A 20,373-nucleotide genomic window follows, 5' to 3' on the forward strand; every position below is an offset into this window, starting at 1 on the left:
TCAATATCGGATCGAATCGAATCCTGATAATCGATTCTGAATCTTAAGAATCGGAATCGATTCATGACATTTGAATCGATACCCAGCCTTTTTCAAAAGGTAGGGCTGGAAACTGAAAAAATTAAAGGCAGTTTGACTTGACAGTGGTCCATGGACATTAATATCTGGCCACGAATCCAGTTTCCTGATATTTATATGGACTTAATTTCTATGCCGGGGAAATACACGAAGCAAAGCTTGAAGGCATACAAAAGTCTTGACGCTTGGTCCTACTTCAAGGCAGGATTTTCTGTTGAAATTAAAGTAATGAGGACACCGAACTTTATGATTTGACCGTTTAACGTTAGCTACCCAAAAATCCAACATTACCTGATACAAAATGGGAACCGCAAATCCACGTTTCGGTGCCTGGAATCCAGTTGTTTCTGCGAATTGCAGTGATCCATTTGTCTCTCTTAAGCTCATTTTTACGATAACTCCGATTTCTTGCTAAATCTATGAGTACAGTCGATTGCACAACAGCTCTTTCCCATTTTAGATGTTTTCGAGTTGCTCAAACTAAAAGTCTACGCTGCCACTCAGTCTTTCTGCCACTCAGTCTTTCTGCCACTCAGTCTTTCTGCCACTCAGTGGGCCTAACCCGCTGTGAAGTCACATCTGTGACGTCATGCACATTCCCTCTATAACCTTTGACAACAATGTACAAGTAAGGCGTGTCTGCATCTCTTGAGGTGTGTGTGTTGACTGTCGAGTTAGGAATTGACACACCTGCTTTCTAGCCCTGCGATGGCGTATTTGCACATCTGTGGAGGCTCAGCTGATGGTGGGACAGAGATGCAGATAAACAACCAACTGCAGCGAGCAGCAGCCACCCGGGAGGATCACCTTTCATCATAATATGAGTGTGAGTCAGAGAGTGGGACACACTCGCGTCAACACTTTCTGTTACTCCTTGTGATCCAGTGACCTTGACTTCAGATTGTACCCCCCCCCACCCCCACACTCATCCCAGCACTTGCCCGTCTCCACATCACTGCAGCTTCACCATGTCATGGAGGAGAGGGACAAAAGATTGCACCCCCACCCAAAAAGAAAGAAAAAAAAGGTTATGTCTCCATCTGATCACCATGGAAACCCAGCAAAGCCATTTTCCAGCCACCAAGGTGTGTGTGAGGATAGTAGTTGTGGTATCGGAGAGGGGAAGGGAAGCGATGTGCAGATGAATTCCTCCTCCAGCCTACACCCTGCATAATAACACATACTGCATCAGAGGGCCTTGCAGAAACCCCACTTGCACCAAAACACACTGATGCAGCCTCTGCTTCTATTCAAATGCACCACAATCGTTACTTTGTATCCATTTCATTTATGTTAGATACACAAATAAGTTTTAAAACATTTAGAAATCTGTACAATGTTTAAACAGGCAATCAAAATCAGATTCTGGCCAGAAATATTTCTATTAAACTGAATACAGACATAGAAATATATATTGTGTGATAAACTAACAATATGTATACTAATCCTTGTGGATTTAGTCACAGATACAGATCAGGTCTTTTATAAATCAGTAGAAGTGAAATTTTAACAAGTTCATGTTTGGATCGTTCTTAGGCTAAATAAATAATGAGTAAAATGGGTCAGTTTTTCAACAGCCATAACAATCCAGCTGGATGTCATGCAGAGGTGGTGGAGACAGCTGAACAATGTTCACTTATTGTTTGTTGAAAGAAACTGAGGAGGGGAAGGAGGAAAAAAAACAAAAGCAAAAATCTGCATTTTGAGGGTTTTTTTTCTAGATAAAAAACAAAACAACCAAATTCACACATTTGTCTAGTGTTGCTAAGTTTTACAAATGAAGGCATTTATGGATAACAGAGCGATTCAATTATGCTGAATTATGAAGGGAAAGTCTATATTAGCATTCAAATGCATGTTCACGAAAAGGTGCAGTTTGCTGGTACTGCTGAAACTAGAGTTCTCTACGCCGTCCCACACCGTGCAATTTAAGAAACAAATAACATTTTAATTGTTCTTTGTTGCTTTTAAAGCCAGTACAGGAATTTGTTGAATTTATGCCTTGTAACTTCCCGTTTTGAGTGGCCAGTGGCACATAAACTGTTGGATAGCACTAGCCATCTATTATTAGCATTAAGTCGACAATATTTTTATGCTGGAAGATCCGACACAGAAACCTGCACTTTGCGCATCGTGCATGGCTCCAGTTTCCAAAGATTGGCGCAAATGTTGCTAAAAAAAACACAAACAAAGCTCATTAAAAGCATTTAAGGAGCCGCTATGTGAAAAACCAAGAGCTTGTCAAATCAAAAGGGAAAGATGGATGGACAGCAGGACCAATCACTGGAACTTTTTTTCTTTATTGATTTTTTTATTTACACACAGGATATTATTATAAGGGACATTTCACAACAACTTTTGACTTAACAGTCTTAACCTCCCCCCATCCCAACCCACATCCATTCTCTCTTTGCATCTCTCTTCTTATAAGGTCCAAAATTAGTACAAAGTAGCAAATGACAGTATTGTACAGTCCAAAGATATACATAAACAAAAATTACTCTTTTGCTGTCGCCCTCCAAGACCCTTCCCCTTCCAAGGTTCACCACTACTTTGATATTTAGGTATCCTGCCCTGCATTTTCCTTCCGTAGAAGCATCCCTATATCTCCTTTTTTAATGAATTGATTAAACGTTTTGCAGATTTCCTCGTACATCCCAAGTTTGTTTTTGCAATAACAACGTAGGGTCCAGTGGAATATTCATACAGGACAGGATAAACATGGTTTTATTAATTACCTCCCTCCAGAATTTTTTAATTTTGTCACATTCCCAGACACAGTGGACAAATGTTCCCTGAACCTCATTACATTTGAAAGAATTATCAGGTATATTATTGTTATATTTATTTAATTTGATGGGAGTTGTATATGTCTGCATTAACCAATTATATTGGAGTAGCTTTGTATTTGTATTTGCTGTTTGTTTCTGAGATTTTTCACATATCATTTTCCAGTCATCGTCTGAAATGTCCTCTTTTAAGACCGCCCTGCATGTCACAAGTTTAGTCAATGAGGTTTCAAACACTGGAACTTGCTTTTCAGGTATATGAGAGAAACTCCCTAAAGACAGGCAGAGCCCCAGCCAAGATGGACGAGACTACAGCGCTGAATAAGAGCCCAGGTTGTAAGCACATCTCCAAACCGCCTCTCCAACGGCTAAAACAAGTGCAGACAGTCGGCTTCATAATGGACATTTGGACCCCAATGTGTTCAAATGCCTTCTTATTCTATATATTTGTGGCTGCACTTTTAAATTTAAGTCCAGGATTTCTTTCTTTAATAGCTACTTTATTTGACATATATATAAATAAAATATATCTTTTAAAACTATAAAACTCTGGTCGGGTCAGAGCTGTGAATGGTTGGCAATGCTGACAGTTAACTTTCAATGAACTTACATGTTGAGGCAGCAGTGTTGCTTATGGCGACAGTTGAGGAGTTTTCCATTCCTCGTGCTTCAACATGAGTGTTGTGGTTTGCAGCAAATCTATATCTACCTCAATACTGCTCCCTAATACGAGTTTACCTTCATAACCATCTAGTTCATCTCGTCCACCTAAACCGTCGGGATCCATTCACTTAACTATAAAGGAACTAAGAGAAAAGCAACCAATTTAAATCTTAAATACATCCGAGGGTAAAGAGGAATTAGGTAGTCAGACACCAGTTGTAAAATGAGTCCCTTATTTCCTACTCATTTAAGAGAAAGTTCAGTCTGAACAATGCACCCAAGGGCCGAACACAAAAGGGAGTGAGAGATAAGTGAATTACAGACGGCCTCTGGAAGGCATTGCCATATATGGGCAGCACCACACACTGGAAGGAGGAAGTAGTCGGTCAGGACGGAGATGAAGTGCTTGAAGGCTCAGTGTATGTGTGACAGAATATAAAACAGATTTGTAACTACATTTCAGAGCTTGCACTTAGTGAATGTCAGACTAAATGTGACGACTCTCAGCTGACAAGCTGAGGAACATAAGTCAACGAGAAAAACATTTCTGCTTAAAAACATGTAATATGCTTAAAAAGGAGAATATTGTTTTGAAATGCTTTGGTGTACCAGCACACACTCACTGACCACTTTATTAGGCACACCTGGTATACCTGAAAAGGTGTTTTTTTCCTATAAAACTGCTATAGCTCCATCAGACAAACCTATGAATGATCATACTATTGGTCTACAGTTCTAATTAAATAAAAGCTTTAGCGTCTTTATCTGGTCATTAGCCAAAAAAGTACATGCAGCACTGACTGCTTGTGTAAGTTTTCAGACGCCAACCAGCAGCGTTACCATGGCTCTTCTTTACACATGTTAGTAATGTTGGTCAGGCAATCACTTCTGCTTCCAGTTCAGAGGAGCATCAACTTGATCTTGCGATGGCCTCCCAGGAGCAACAAGCAAACTGCCAAAAGTAATTTTAGCTTCACAAGCCTTAATATGTGGATGTAAAAGAATCCACAGATGGATGGAATTGCTTGAAGAATATAACTTGTTAGATCTTCAAGCTGTTTGTGATAAAAGGACTTTTGTACTTCTACATGAGGATAGGATATCTACTAATATACTTACATATTTCCATAGAATTATTAACACTCGGACTCCTAAATTTCTCTATAATAATATAATTTATTGTTCAAATATTAATTCATATAACACTCGAGGGGCAAATAGTGGTTGGATTATGTTACCCGTACCTAAGTCTGACTTTATGAAGAGGACGGTACTTTATAGATCAGTTGCATATTGGAACACCCTTCCAAGTGAGATTTGGGAAATCAAAAGAAAACCGGATTTGAAACGAAGACTAAGAATGTATTTGTTGTCATCACCTTAACATCATATAGCGTTTCTGATTGAGCGAGATCAATACATCAAATGATATATGATTTGTATGATGTTTTTCTCCATTTCTTATTTGTAATTGTATTATTTATGTACTTTATGAATTGAGATTGTATGTTTGATTTAGTATTTTATTGTCTGGACCCCAGGAAGACTGGCTTTCGTTTTGGCGTCAGCTAATGGGGATCCTTTTAAATAAACAAATTAGGGCTGGGCGATATATCGAGATTTTAATATATATCGATATATTTTCAAACGCGATATGGTACGAGACAATATCGTTTATATCGATTATTAAAAAAAAAAAAAAAAAAAAAAAAAAATTTTTTTTTTTTTTTACGATTTTGATATAGCTTATTTTGTGACAAATTGACTTGAATGTTTTATTTGAGATTTGCACAAATGTTTTGTTATTTGCACAATTGTCAACCTCAGTGGAAAAGTCTGCCTGTTACTGTCTACATTGTATTAATTGCACAGTGTATTTTAATTTAATTGTTATGCAGGAAAGGGATATTTGTTTTATTTTATTCAAGAAGCATTTTTATTCTATATATGCATGCAGTTTATTTTTATTTCATTTGTTTTATACATTTTGATATTGTGCAGACCTCTGTTAATAAAGGAACCTGTGTGACATTTGGCACGAGGCTTTGTATTAAAACTGACTGTTTTTTTAAGGGTTTGCCTCAGAAAAAAATGAAGCTAACAGAGATGCTATGCTATAATGCTTTGGGGGAAACCCCAATTAAGGCACAGAAAAAATATCGAGATATATATCGAGTATTGCCATTCAGCTAGAAAATATCGAGATATAACTTTTGGTCCATATCGCCCAGCCCTAAAACAAATACACGCAAGGGTTTTTGGCAATTCTAATAAAAAGTTATAATCTCAAGGAAGACATTTTCCTTTTCAGTCTTGACCGGCATCTCTGTGCCGCCTGCTCCGAGTTCAACTCCACCTGACAGCCTTTAAGCAGAGGCTGCAGCAACCAGTCGGACTATTTATAGTATGGTTTGTTTGGTTCGTTTGAATCAGCCATGAGCAGGATTGAAGAAACTGAACCCTAACAGAGATGCTGTTTGGGAACCAAAGTGCTCCATGCTCTGCAGAGCCGCAGGATCATGGCTTTACAACAAGTGTCATCAGCCGTCCCACTGCTGATACTGCAGTACTTTTTACACTGCATCAGGCGGCTGACAGCATTTTAACAGCAGCAGATGCTGTTCAGCTCATACGGCACTTTAAACATTTAGTTATATAAACTCATACTTTTCCTCACCTTACATATTCAGAGAAAAACAGAGGGGGGAAGAAAAAAAAGGAAAAAAGCCCCATCAGGCCTTTTATAGCCATCCTCCTCCATTCCCTCCACCCGGGCGTGAAGCCAACAGTCTCCCTCCACTCCTCCATCCAACCCTCTCCCACACAGGAGCGGTGGAAAACAGTGACCCCTCAGTGGATACGAAACAAAACTTACTCTGGCATGGAGAGCCCGAGTAACTCTTAGCAGAAATCCTGACCTGCGGTGGCATTTAAAGGCGAACAAAACAGCCCCCTTAAACTGCAGAGCCGGCCCAAGCTTTGCACTTTCAGGGGACGTTTTGTTCGCCTCTAAGTTCGACGGCTGAATGGCCGTCTTTGTGTGGCTGACGAAAAGAACAGAACTGAGAGGAGAGATCGGAGGAGAAGTAAACCGGGGGCTACAGAAAGAAGCAAAAGGAGAAAAATACTGGGTGAAACTGAAGCTGGAGGCTGGAGACAACAGTGGAGGGAGCGAACAGAGGGGAGGGTTTGTAGGAAAGCTTAGCTAGGCAGCTGAAAATCCAGGATGAGCTTTCTCTGCCACAACTGGTGCCAGGGGCAAGCATTCCCCACCACACAGAGTCCACCATTGTTGTTTCCATAACAGAATGCCACGCCAGCAGACTGCACACCAAAACAAGTAGGGTGACACTGCTTGTATGCTCATCAAAATAGGAATATGAAGCATTAAAAAAAGTATTGGCATGTATAAAATCAGAAAAGGGCTACTTGTTTGTTGAACTTATTGTACTTAGAGCAGCTTTTGCTTCTTGGAAGGGACAAAAAGTTCATAAACCCATGACGATGTCAGATCTATAGGCTGGGGACCGAGTGGTTACCGTCGCCTACTCAGACAATCTATTAGCATTGTTTAGTTTTGCATGGGCAAAAATCTTAAAATTCGAGATGGCACCATCCAGGATCAACGCTAGATGTTTCTAGATTACATCATTGTTGCCGGGTGATGAATGTGTATTTAACGCAGGGTTGGCATTTGTGTTATTTGTCACCTCGTGCCTGAAGGCGTTATCCACGTAATGTAATGTAAGATGTGTGGGTGTGTAGATGAAATACACCGTCAGACAGGTCTAACTTTCAGAATGAGGATGGATGAACTGCTTCTTGCAAAGCCCCGGTTTGTCATTTTTGTGTTCAGTTGTTCCAGTAATGGACTATCATCCTTTATGGTTCCAGACATACGCTGGTCTCCACATCTCCACAGTTACTCATCTTTCCTTATTCTATTCAGAAGAAGCAAAACTCCCCTGGTGGGTTTTACTTGGGTTACTTGATCAACAAATGCGTCCCATGACCCGCCACCCTGCGTTAGTCCTGTTTATATTAATCCTGACCTAAGTGTACCCTAGGAGCCAACCTACTTGCGGGACCACGTCAACATGCCACCAATGTAACAAAGGACATGCTACACACTACATCTGCATGTTAAACGCGGGGTATCTGTCACTGCTGCTTACGCTCCGCAGGGCAAGATTGCATTTATTTACTTTCATTTGTTTATTTGGAAAGGCATAACTTCCAAACTACATCAGTAAATTTGACATAGCACTGTGTAACTTCCGATTGCCCATCTAGCACATGACCTGAAGTTATAAAGACGCTGATGATGCCGTTTGCTTCCAAAGCCTAAATTTAAAAGTTATCCTACTATATAACTTTGCATCTGGTGCTCCGTAACTCGATTATTTGAGGTAAACGCACAACACTCAAGTAGATTAACATTGCACATTTGCAGTGCAAGCTTGCTAACTTATCCAAGGCAAAGACTGAGCTTCTTCATAACGATTGGAATTTAAATTACAGACATTAATTTGGCAGCTTAATCCAAAGCAAACATTTAGCTCAGTTTTATTTGGATTTGGAAATGAAACAAAATTTACTCCATTGCCCTTCCTCCCAGAATACCTGGAATTAGTATTACAAGTTCCCCGGACACGTGATTTAAAAAAATCTTTTGACATAAACTCCATAAAACAGGTGAGAGTTCAGGACCATCTAATGTTTCTGAGCTCCAGTCCCTGAGCACCTGACACTCAACATCCATCGGCTCATCCGCATCTCATCAAGGAGTCAACTGAAGCGCTGGATAGCGTCTTCTCCAGCGTATCTCACAGATGACATGATGATTGAGAAATCTGGTCATCAACTGACCTCATTCTATGAAAGGTCAGGATGTTGCTGAACCAGATCTGGACGAGAGAAGCAACCCCCACAAGCGTACCCAGCTCTACCCACTTGCTTCAGCGCATCTGAGAAATCTGGAAGATCATTCCATCCACTAGGAAACTCTAATCTCTAACATAACTGTGAAACTCCTACCTTTTCTGACTGCCTTGCATGCCTTGCATGTATTGAAAGATTCTAACTTGTGCAGTGAATTTTGAAAATAACATTTATAACATGCTAGCATCCAGTGCATTGGTTTTGCTTGTATAAATAATGTGATAACATAAATAAAACTAAAAAACGAACTTCTTTCAGTTGTTTCACTGTGTACTAAAACTGTAAAGGCTACATACAAGTTAAGGCTGTCAACGAGAAACTACCCTTGAAGGAGAGAATAGATTACTGCCACAAGAAAGATTTAATATCTGTGTAGCCTTGAGGGATTTTCTTACACAGCCAATGCGTTGACTCAAGGTATTTGTCACTGGACCTTAAGTTGTCCTGAAATGCTCCAAATATATGTACATACATACATACAATGTGATTCAAAAGTGCAGTGGACAACTACTCATGAATTTTCTCAGATTTCACCATAAAGGGTACCAAAAAATGACATCCTGTTCCAGACCAGTGTCACAAGTGAAAAACAAAAAAAACTGAATGTTAAATTAGCTGCATTCATATCAACATTTTTTTGACATGCACACTACAAGGCCAGTAATCATACCTAACATCACCCCAGGGCTATTCAAATGTGCAAAGTTATGTTTCATAACAACTCTTTGCACCTACAACTGGAATAAAACGGATGCACCTACAATCGGTGCTTGGATCAAGGTTATGGCACAATGTATGTCAATGGAGAGAATAACATATACATTAAAAAACAAACTCAGGATGTACGAGGAAATCTGGAAACAGTTTAATCAATTCATTAAAAAAGGGAGATATAGATACAATACTGTCATATGCTACTTTGTACTAACTTTCGACCGTATAAGAAGAGAGATGCAAAGAGAGAATGGATGTGTGTTGGGATGGGGGGTTAAGACTGTTAAGTCAAAAGTTGTTGTGAAATGTCCTTTATAATAATATCCTGTGTGTGAATCAAAAAAAAAAATCAATAAAGGTATTGTTAAAGAAAAACAAACTCTTTGCACCTGTATCTCTACCCAACCTCACATTATGCCACAGTCTTTGAACCTCAGGAGCTGGAAGCAAAAAACATGGAACAGTGATGTGGATGAAAAGGTTTGACCACAAAACCAACTGCTATGAACAGAGCAGTAAAGTCAAGGTTGAAAACTGAGATGTTGCACTGAATTTCTGTGGATGACAAAAGCATGCCACAGACATTTCATTAAACATCCCAGGAATTTATTTTAGTGTATGAAAAAGGACAGAATGTGTCTCCTACGAGTAATCTCTGGCCACGATCATTCAAGATGTTTTTTTGTTAACTTATTGCATTCGTTCATGAACATGTTTCTCCATTATAGTGTAAATAATGTGTTGGACAGCCCCCAGGCCAATTTTAGCTGCGTCAGTAATCTACTTGTCAAGTTTATTTGATGCAAATCAAACATTTGGCCCTTGTGGAACAGTAACCTATTTTATGCCGCCAGAAGATCCGTGTTTCATTACCAGTTAGGATTAAATAACCTCCTGCCTGCTGAAACACATTCATCAAGTGCAGGTTAACATGGGATGTTCTTACCTATCTGCTAAGTTAAAACCATCTGCTGGCTTTTCCTCTTGCTCAGCAATACAAAACTACACTGCTAGTACATACCAAGGCAATGTAAAGACATATGAAAGATTCATTTAAAATGCCTAAATCATGTCTGCTTTATCCAACTCCTCCATCTGTACTTTACCGCTGCAGTATTATTTGGTCTGGTGTGATCAGTAATTCACGTTGGCGGTCAGGGATGACTTCATTTTCAGGAAACACAAACAACCAGTACATCTCCAGAGCACAAACACTCTTTAAGAGATTCTATGTTCCCATATTAGGTTACAAGTTGGCTGAAGTCTCTGCCCTGAAATTTAAACAAATAAATAAATCCTATTTTCCATCCTGCCCCTGCCAGAGTATGAGACTGGCGCTTATTGTGCCACATAAAGCCCGGAGGGGGGGGCACCTGTGCTGGTGAGCCAGACAGAAGGGCTGTTGTTACCAAACCCTGAGACAGCATGGCTATGCCCAAAAAGTTACCGTCTGTAATAGGTGCTGGGCTTGATGATGGCACATACACAGAGCTCAGCTCTAGTAAAAAATAATGAGGAGGGGGCGGGGTCAGGTGAAGTGAACACAAACACCAGGCAGGCTCAACAGGCTGCACAAACATTCAGGGAGGGAACTGCACTCAGCTCAGGACATCATTTCTCTCTCATATTTTAAATTCAAGTAACAGGTCTGCGACCTCTCGACGCGTAGTTACAATTTGTGGGAGGTTGCGTGTCAGGCACGGCGTGGCCTGCGGCGTGGGGTGTGCGACACGGCGCAAGTACAATTTCAAGAAAAAAGTCTAAATGTTGAGAAAAAAAGTCGAAATGTCGACATTAATGTTGAAATACAATTTCAAGAATAAAGTCGAAATTTCGCCTTTTTTCTCAACATTTCAACTTTATTCACGAAATTTTGACTTTTTTCTCAACATTTTGACTTTTTTCTTGAAATTGTACTTGCGCCGTGTCGCACACCCCACGCCGCAGGCCACGCCGTGCCTGACGTGCAACCTCCCACAAATTGTAACTACGCGTCGAGAGGTCGCAGACCGAAGCAGGCCGAGAGGGCTGTGATTGGTTCGCTTGGTAGCAACGCATTTCCGGTTTCCGGTTCGTGAAGCAGTCGTGAACTTTCAGCGCTCTTTTCTGCGTGTATGTGTGATTGATTTTGTTTTTTGTTTTTTTTGCACAATAGTTGTCCTTATCTCTTTGATTCACTGTGACCGGAAAAGTCGGATAAACCATTCAGGAACATTCAGTTCACGACGGCGTCGCGTCACGGCAACGGCGCGTGCTCTACGTTGGTGTAGCGCAAAACCATAATCCAGCCTTAATTCTCAACATTTCGACTTTTTTCTCGAAATTGTACTTCAACATTAATCTCGACATTTCGACTTTTTTCTCGAAGTGCATAATGAAAATAAAATCTTCCTCCTCTAAAATATTATTTTTCTCCTGCCTGGCCCTAATACTCATCCGTATTGATCTAAGAGATAATCAATGTTATGAGCCCCAATAATCATAGCAGCCCCTTTGCTGATTGGTCCACGTAGTAGCTGCATCAATTCTGAGATCAGCGTATTCTGCCTTTGTTTTTGTTTAAACCAGGGGTCTCATGTGGTGCAACCAAGACTTTGGCCATGACTCTTACAGCAACTGAACACAATCACCAGAGGATTTGGTGTTTTCACAGATTATACTAAATTTGAACCTAGTTCAAAAGAGCAAAAATCAATATTGAAATCCCAATTGAGGCGTCCTTATCTGCACACCATCAACAACCTCAGCACAATAATAGATGAACATTGCAGGATCAGAACAGATAAAGGATGGGATTTTATTTGACATTATAAAAATGATAATTTCTCCTGGGTAATATAAAATACAGAAGAGGAAAAACAAAAAGTAAACGGTGACACCGTACATCGGAACACTGCGCCCCAATGAACTTGGTGTTTCCAAAAGGGTAAGTTAATTTCTACCAAGAACAGCTGTGGCTGTTGACATTTAATATGAGATCAGAAAGCTCTCTGTACGCGGGTGTCTGCGCAGGAGTATAAAAGCTTCTGACTGGCAGCAGCGCTCACTGAAAAAGCCAAACTGCTGAAGATGTAAAGGAAATCCCTTCCTGGGTTAGTGAAGTTCCTCTTGCAAAGAAATGACTGCCCAGCGGCAGTGCACACGACGCTGATCCTACGTGGATGACAGAGTTTAGCCTCTCACTCGCCATTTAATGAAAATCTACACGTAAGCCAGCTGCAGGTTCAGTCCTGTTAAGTAAAATAAGATGAAGGATATTGAGCAACAGCAAGGAAAGGCCTGGGAGAGGTCTTTGTGTTGTTGAAAGGTCAAGTCTTAAAATAAAATAGTGCTGAAGTGAAGACAAACCGGAACATACGGGGAAATATCAGTTCTTGACGCTGTACTCCGGTCCGTTTAAGGCCCAGTTCTGTTCTGTTATGAGCATAAAAACTATTTTATCTTTTTTTAAAACAGTAAAAGTGAACAGTCAAAGAACTATGTCCAACCAATAAGATTACTGACTGAATACAACTGTGAATATATCTGAGCAGAACATGAGGATGACCTCAGACGTTTCAGACTTATAACAGTGTTTAAATACCCTATAAGGACTTGACGTCTGCATTTACACGCATGGAGGCCGGCTGAAAAGGTAGCCAAAGAAAAAGAGGGCAGAAAACCTTCAGTGTAGTCATCTACTTCTGACAAGTTCACACAACTGTCTTAAAACAAACAGGCACGGAAATGTCATCAATCCCCATTAATCCAAATGATTTGGTTAAACCAGCAAAAAAAAACTAGATTTAATTTTTCTGCATGCTTACAAACTGTGTGTATTTGTGAGCTTGTCATCCAAAACACAAAATATGTGTGTGTGTGTGTGTGTGTGTGTGTGTGTGTGTGTGTGTGTGTGTGTGTGTGTGTGTGATCAATCATCAAGTGTTTTTTCTCCACTTTCTCAGCTCTTTCCATGTTTACTGAATATACAGCAAGGTTATAATAACTGTTCAAGAAAACTGGAGGCAAAAAGACAATCCAGCTTGCTGGATCCCTTATTTATCACCACTCACAGAGTCATCCAGCCCTGCCACCCAACACATAACAATGGCGTAGGAGCAACAACAGCTCTTTCTTCGAAAGTACAAAGGTATCTTTTATGCAGAAGTAACTCACTCAAAGTAATGGCAAGAAAACAACCCATATTGAACCCAAACAAGGCATAGTACTTACAGGGATAGACTACAAGTCTGCCACGGTCAAAACTGGGGGGGTAATATTACTACATGTAAAAATAATAATAATAACAATACCAACAATAATAATAATAAAAATAATAATAATAATTAATAATAATAATAATTATTATTATTATATTAATTTCTGTTAGATACTTTTTGGCTCCTCATGGAAAATCAAAAGCAGATAAGGTCAAATCCTAGTTAAGTTCAACTAAGTCCAGACTAAAGAATCACTAAAATCTCCTGGCTGAAGGGCAACTAAAGTCTCTTATTTTGGAAATGCTTATAGACTGCAGTCCGAGTACGTTTATCTGAAGCCCAGGTATCATCAACACCTGTGTCAATGTTGTAAACACAATCCTTTATCAATACTTGCACAGAAATAGAAAAGAACTGAAGTTAATCGATCTCAGCCGAGAAATTCGGTGTCTGCAAAGACTGTGAAATGAAAAGTCAGGGTTCCTACACATTTTTCAAGTTCAAATAAATTCAAGCACTTTTCAAGCACTTTCAAGGGTAATTTTCAAAATCTTCAAGCACCTTATCGCTGGGGTAAAATATCTACAGGAATATATATTATATATATATATATATATATATACATATTCATAATTATTTTTTCAAATTTTTATCACAATTATGTACATTGTATCATGCTGTAAACATCTAGTTATGTTTCATCTTACTGATTTTATTTCTCCTTGTAATAACTAAACTATACAGCCTGATCCCAATTTTGTGAAAGACACAGTTATAATTTCAAGCACTTTCAAGCACTTAAACTAAAATTCAAGCACTTTTCAAGCACTTTCAAGGGTCATTTTCAAAATCTTCAAGCACCTTATCGCTGGGGTAAAATATCTACAGGAATATATATATTCTCATAATTATTTTTTCCAATTTTTATCACAATTATGTACATTGTATCGTGCTGTAAACATCTAATTATGTTTCATCTTACTGATTTTATTTCTCCTTGTAATAACTAAACTACCGGTATACAGTCTTATCCCAATTTTGTGAAAGACACAGAGTTATAATTTCAAGCACTTAAACTAAAATTCAAGCACTTTTCAAGAACTTTCAAGGGTCATTTTCAAAATCTTCAAGCACCTTATCGCTGGGGTAAAATATCCACAGAAATATATATTCTCATAATTATTTTTTCCAATTTTTATCTCAATTATGTACATTGTATCATGCTGTAAACATCTAGTTATGTTTCATCTTACTGATTTTATTTCTCCTTGTAATAACTAAACTATACAGTCTGATCCCAATTTTGTTATAATTTCAAGCACTTAAACTAAAATTCAAGCACTTTTCAGGCCTTGAAAACACAACAATGAAATTCAAGCACTTTCAAGGATTTCAAGCACCAGTAGGAACCCTATAAAGGCTTGAGAAAGTAAAATAACTTAGCAACTCAAGTGTGCCATAGTTGCCAAAGTGATCAACTTGAAAAGCCAACTCTGAATTCCTGCACTAGTCCTCAAACTAACCTGGAGCTTACAGTTTAACCCTGAACCCACCTTCAGATATTAAACCCTGGAAACCCTAGGATGTAAACAGTGTAATAGAGAGTAGTGGGAGAGAGACAGCAGTAGTTTAAAGGTGTGCCAGTGATTAGTGCTGCTGGGCTATGCTACGACTAAAGGGGGACTATTTCCTTTCACCCGCCGTCACAATGTCACCTAAACAGCTGTGGCGGCCAACGCTGCTTAAAAACGCGTCCATATTAGAAGTTATTATTGCGAACTCACCCTCTAAAAGCCGAGAAATCAGCGAGTCGACGTCCAACTCCCCCTCCGCCATTTCTGAAACGATCAGCTTTTACCCGCCGCAGTCTGGAGCGAGCGGGAGGACACGCCCCTCCGCGTCGCTACGCAACCAGCAAGCCCCGCCCACCGCAACCAGCAAACCCCGCCCACCGGTAAAGGCCGTCCTGCTGCGTTCAAATGCTCCTCAGAAGTTTGGAATTTAGGGGAAAGGAATCAGAATCAGAATCAGAAAGAATCAGAGGTGTCAAAAGTATTCACATTCATTACTCAGGTAGAAGTATAGATACTAGAGTTTAAAAATACTCCTGAAGAAGTTGAAGTATCAACTCAAGTTTTTTACTCAAGTAAAAGTATAAAAGTACTGGTTTCAAAACTACTTAAAGTATAAAAGTAAAAGTAATGTAAGGGGGAAAAAGCCATTGAAAATGAATGCATCTTAGTATAATGCAAATATATAAAAGAAGCATATATGTGTACTATTGAGCATTAACATGTGTTTCAGAGAGCAGAAGATATGATGACTAGTTGCCTATAAGTATTGTAATGGTGCAAAAAGTCAAACTTCAGAGGCATGTTATCATTTATCCTAACCTTTATTGGAATGTACATCCAAGTTTAGTTGCAGGAATCTGAGGGCAACGGATGTAAGAACAAAACTGGACAAGAACATCTGAAACAACCACAACCAAATTCACTCTATCCGGATGGAGCAATTTAACTGGATAGTTATTTTTTAAAGGCCGAAATGAAATAGAATAACGAGGCTGTTTTTAAAATGTAAGGAGTAAAAAGTACAGATAACTGCGTGAAAATGTAAGGAGTAAAAGTAAAAAGTCGTCTGAAAAATAATTACTCCAGTGAAGTATAGATAACCAAAATTTCTACTTAAATAAGGTAACAAAGTATTTGTACTTCGTTACTTGATACCTCTGGAAAGAATCATGTTTATTCGGCCAAGTCAGGTCAAACAAGCAAAGGAAAGGAAAGCAAGGAAAGCATTCCTGCTCACCTCAAAGACTACTTCACTACAAACTCTCAGGTCCATACTTATACAACTCGTCGAGCGTTAACTCTGCATCCTCCAAAATGTGTTACAACCAGGGGTAAATATGCACTACGGTACAGGGGTGTCAAACTATGGAATACATATTCCCATTTAGCAAAAAAATGCTTCTCTGTACAAGGTTTTAGAGGATGTCTGAAACACCACTTAATTTTTGTTTTGTAAATGGAACTGCTCTGGCATAAGTAATGGATGTGCTGACACATTTTATCGTCTTGTGTAATCTCCTTGAAATTATTTTTTGTTTGTGTTCATTTGGTTTTTTATTTAGTCGTTTATTTTTTGTTTGTTTCTTAATTATTAAATTGTCCTCTATCGTTTTTCATATATCCGATCATTTTTCTTTTGTGTAAATTCTTTGTAATTTTCCTTTAATTTCTATCATCTATAGATTTCTAACTGCTCATTTGTATATTTTGTTTTTATAAGTATGATATTAAATGTTATGTTAACTATAGGTGGAGGCACCTGATAAGCTCTTGGAGTTTTCGCCTCTTCCTGCACTTTAATTTGTAAAGTTGGTACTTTTATTTGTGTAATGTTTAACTGTGCAAATAAAAAAAAAAAAACAAGACAGGGAATTTGACAAAAATAGACAAATGGCAACTCTTATTAACATATATGCTTTTGCCAGAGGTGTATAATCCAGGTGGCATAAAGTAAAAATCCAGTCCAGCAGTTGTTCCAACCATCACTAAACCAGCTCCTCTGCAGGTAGATGGTAGGTTGTTATTGAAAACCCCTGTTCTAAATGTACAGGCTACCTAGACCTACCATCTACCTGCAGAGGAGCTGGTTTAGTGATTGGTTGGAACAACTGCTGGACTGGATTTTTACTTTATGCCACCTGGATTATACACCTCTGGCTTGTGTTTATATATATACTGTATGGAATGATGTTTAATAATGACATGTGGAATATGCTGTATGTTTGTGTACAGTTATTTTGTTTATACTCGGGCAACTTCTCATATGGATTTATTTATGTATTTTGTTTCATTCTCTAAATCCTAAATGCACTAGTTTATAAAAGCTAAAAAAAAAATGTCTCCTTCTTTTCTTTTTTTTTTTTTCTTGTGAAAAGGGAAGCCTAGGCTTCAGTCTACACCTTTTGGTCCTTGGTTTTTAGTTAAAATTGTATATATATATATATATATATATATATATATATATATATATATATATATATATATATATATATATATATATATACAAAAAATTATATATTTTTTGTATTACACTGACGATTTACACCTGTACTTTGGATTATTTGTGTTGTGGAAATTGAAAGGACCAATGAACTAAACTAAACTAAAAAAAAAACTAAAAATATGTATAATTTCAAAAAAAAGTGAAAGGTGTAGCTGTAGGAGGTAGACATGGTTATTTAATAGAGCACTCGCAAGAGTTGAAGATCATGCCTCAGGAGACAACAGACTTTCAACAGCTACAGTGAAAAAGTGTTTGCCCCCTTCCTGATTTTTTTTGCTTTTGTTTGTCGCACTTAAATGTTTCAGATCATGAAACAAATGACACAAGTAAACACATGTGGACTGGTGACCAGTGCAGGGCTGGACCCCGTCTTTATCTTAAATGGGTGGGAAAGTCTCCGTATATGACCCTTTTTAACAGTGATTCTCAACTGGTGGGTCACAGAACCGTTTTCAGTGGGCCCTGTGCCTTTAGATGATGGTAAAGTTCTCAGGTAAACCTACATCATTTTCAGCCTTTTATGGATATACTTGCCTATCTTTTCATCTATTTGAAGGAAAACACCCCCCGACGCTGTTAAAAGTGGCTGTTGAGATATTTTGATTTTCAAATCAGCTTCTTGTTTGAAGCTTTTTCACACAGGGCCATGTAGGTTTGGATTTTTTTTTCCCTTAATAAAAACCTTCATTTAAAAACTGCCTTTTGTGTTTACTTGTGTTATCTTTTTCTAATATTTAAATTTGTTTAATGATCTGAAACATTTAAGTGTGACAAACATGCAAAAAAAATAAGAAATCAGGAAGGGGGCAAACACTTTTTCACACAACTGTAAGTAGCTGACAGTGAGTCAATATAGTCTCCATCAAGTCTCCATATAGACACACTTTCTCACTCAAAAGTGTGTTGGCTTGCAACACATTATCAAAATAGACAAATTAACCAATTTATCAGCTGTAGAAAAACTCATAAATAGACTCCAAGTTGATAAGTACACAAATGTAACAATGTAATGTTTACTGTGGCCGCTCTTACAACCAAGCACCACCTTCAACTCTTTTTAACCTAAAAAACAGAAACAAAAAAAAAATTGCCTGATAGCGATGTCTACAACTATGTTAGGATTGCAAACTAATTAGGTTTAAGAAAGCAAGATTGATGAATGTTTCTTATGTTTGTATCTTAAAGACACTTCAAAATACACTCCCCGGCCACTTTGTTAGGTACACCTTGCTAGTACCAGGTTGGACCCCCTTTTACCTTCAGAACTGCCTTAATCCTTCGTGGCAAGGATTCAACAAGGTCCTGGAAACATTCCTCAGAGAGTTTGGTCCATATTGACATGATAGCATCACACAGTTGCTGCAGATTTGTGGGCTGCACATCCATGATGCAAATCTCCCGTTCCACCACATCCCAAAGGTTCTCTATTGGACTGAGATCTGGTGACTGTGGAGAACATTTGAGTAGTGAACTCATTGTTATGTTCAAGAAACCAGTCTGAGATGATTCTTTATGACACGTTATTCCACCACCAACACCAGCCTGAACCGTTGATATGAGGCAAGATGGATCCATGTTTTCATGTTGTTGATGCTAAATTCTGACCCAACCATTGGAAAATGGAGACTCATCAGACCAGGCAACATTTTTCCTTCTTCTATTGTCCAGTTTTGGTGAGTCTGTGTGAATTGTAGCCTCAGTTTCCTGTTCTTATCTGACAGGAGTGACCCAGTAGTGTTTTCTGCTGCTGTAGCCCGTCCGCCTCAAGGTTCCACGTGTTGTGTGTTCAGAGATGCTCTTCTGCAAACCTCGGTTGTAACGAGTGGTTATTTGAGTTACCCTAGAGATGGTTGTGGGTGAAAATCCCAGTAGATCAGCAGTTCCTGAAATACTCAGACCAGCCTGTCTGGCACCAACAACCACGCCACGTTCAAAGTCACTTAAATCACCTTTCTTCCCCGTTCTGATGCTGGTTTGAACTGCAGCAGATCGTCTTGACCACGTCTGCATGCATACATGCATTGAGTTGCTGCTTCTGATTAGAGATTTGCATTAACAAGCAGTTGGGCAGATGTACCTAATAAAGTAATAAAAAGGTGAGTGTAAATATGCATGTTTTTTAAACATTGATTTAGAAAAAAAACAAGACTAAGGGTGTCAAACAAATAAACATTTTATTACAAAAGGATCTGCACTATTTTAGAGTGGAAGAGAAAAGTAGAGCAGAGCATCTGTACAGTATATGGTTTATGTATATGTGTCAAGTGCACAACATCCTCAGTAGAAAGTTTTTGATGGACAAGTCCATTCATCCATCCCTTATCTATTCCTGCTGGTTCCTATAAAGGATGATATACGGAGCCTTTCCCACCCATTTGAGATAAAGACGGGGTCCAGCCCTGCACCAGTCACCAGTCTATGCTATATCCATATGCAGACACAGAAAAACAATCACATGCACTCACATTTATATGCCGTTCAGAATCACCAATCAACAGGGCATATACATTTTTGGAGGGTGAGAGGAACCCGGAGTAGGTTAAAGCCCACGCACGGGGAGGACACGCACACTCCACACACATGATCATATATTCAGTGAAATGTAGCTCTAACAAATGTTATAATAAGTGGCTTCCCTTTCTTACATTCTTCCACTCTCTCCAGTCCCTGCCCCCTGATTGACGGACCCCCACCCCTCCCTCTCTTCTCTCTTTTCTCTCTTTCTTCTTCCTTTTTATTCATTTGTTTACTTTTTCTTTGTTTTTTTTCCTTTTTATTCATCTATTTTTTAATTTATACTGTGTAGCTTTAATACTTAATTATTACTTAAAATAATTTTCAGTCATTTATTCATCATTATTTTCGTTGAATTGTGTAATGTTCTGTTCTTAAATCAAGAAAAACATCCTAGG

General features: G+C 38.7%; 1 protein-coding gene across 1 annotated transcript in view; it reads right to left on the reverse strand.

Moving 5' to 3' along the window:
- The window catches only part of LOC133420767 (serine/threonine-protein phosphatase PP1-beta catalytic subunit), a 32,590-nt gene extending 17,300 nt beyond the window's left edge, over positions 1-15,290 (reverse strand). Inside the window, exon 1 of the mRNA XM_061710568.1 lies at positions 15,169-15,290. Within this exon, the coding sequence (XP_061566552.1) occupies positions 15,169-15,220 (52 nt within the window). The 5' untranslated portion in view covers positions 15,221-15,290. The remainder of the gene's footprint in view (positions 1-15,168) is intronic.
- Positions 15,291-20,373: the final 5,083 nt, after the last annotated feature.

The sequence above is a fragment of the Cololabis saira genome, chromosome 20, assembly GCF_033807715.1.
Source record: "Cololabis saira isolate AMF1-May2022 chromosome 20, fColSai1.1, whole genome shotgun sequence".
Lineage (NCBI taxonomy): Eukaryota > Metazoa > Chordata > Actinopteri > Beloniformes > Belonidae > Cololabis > Cololabis saira.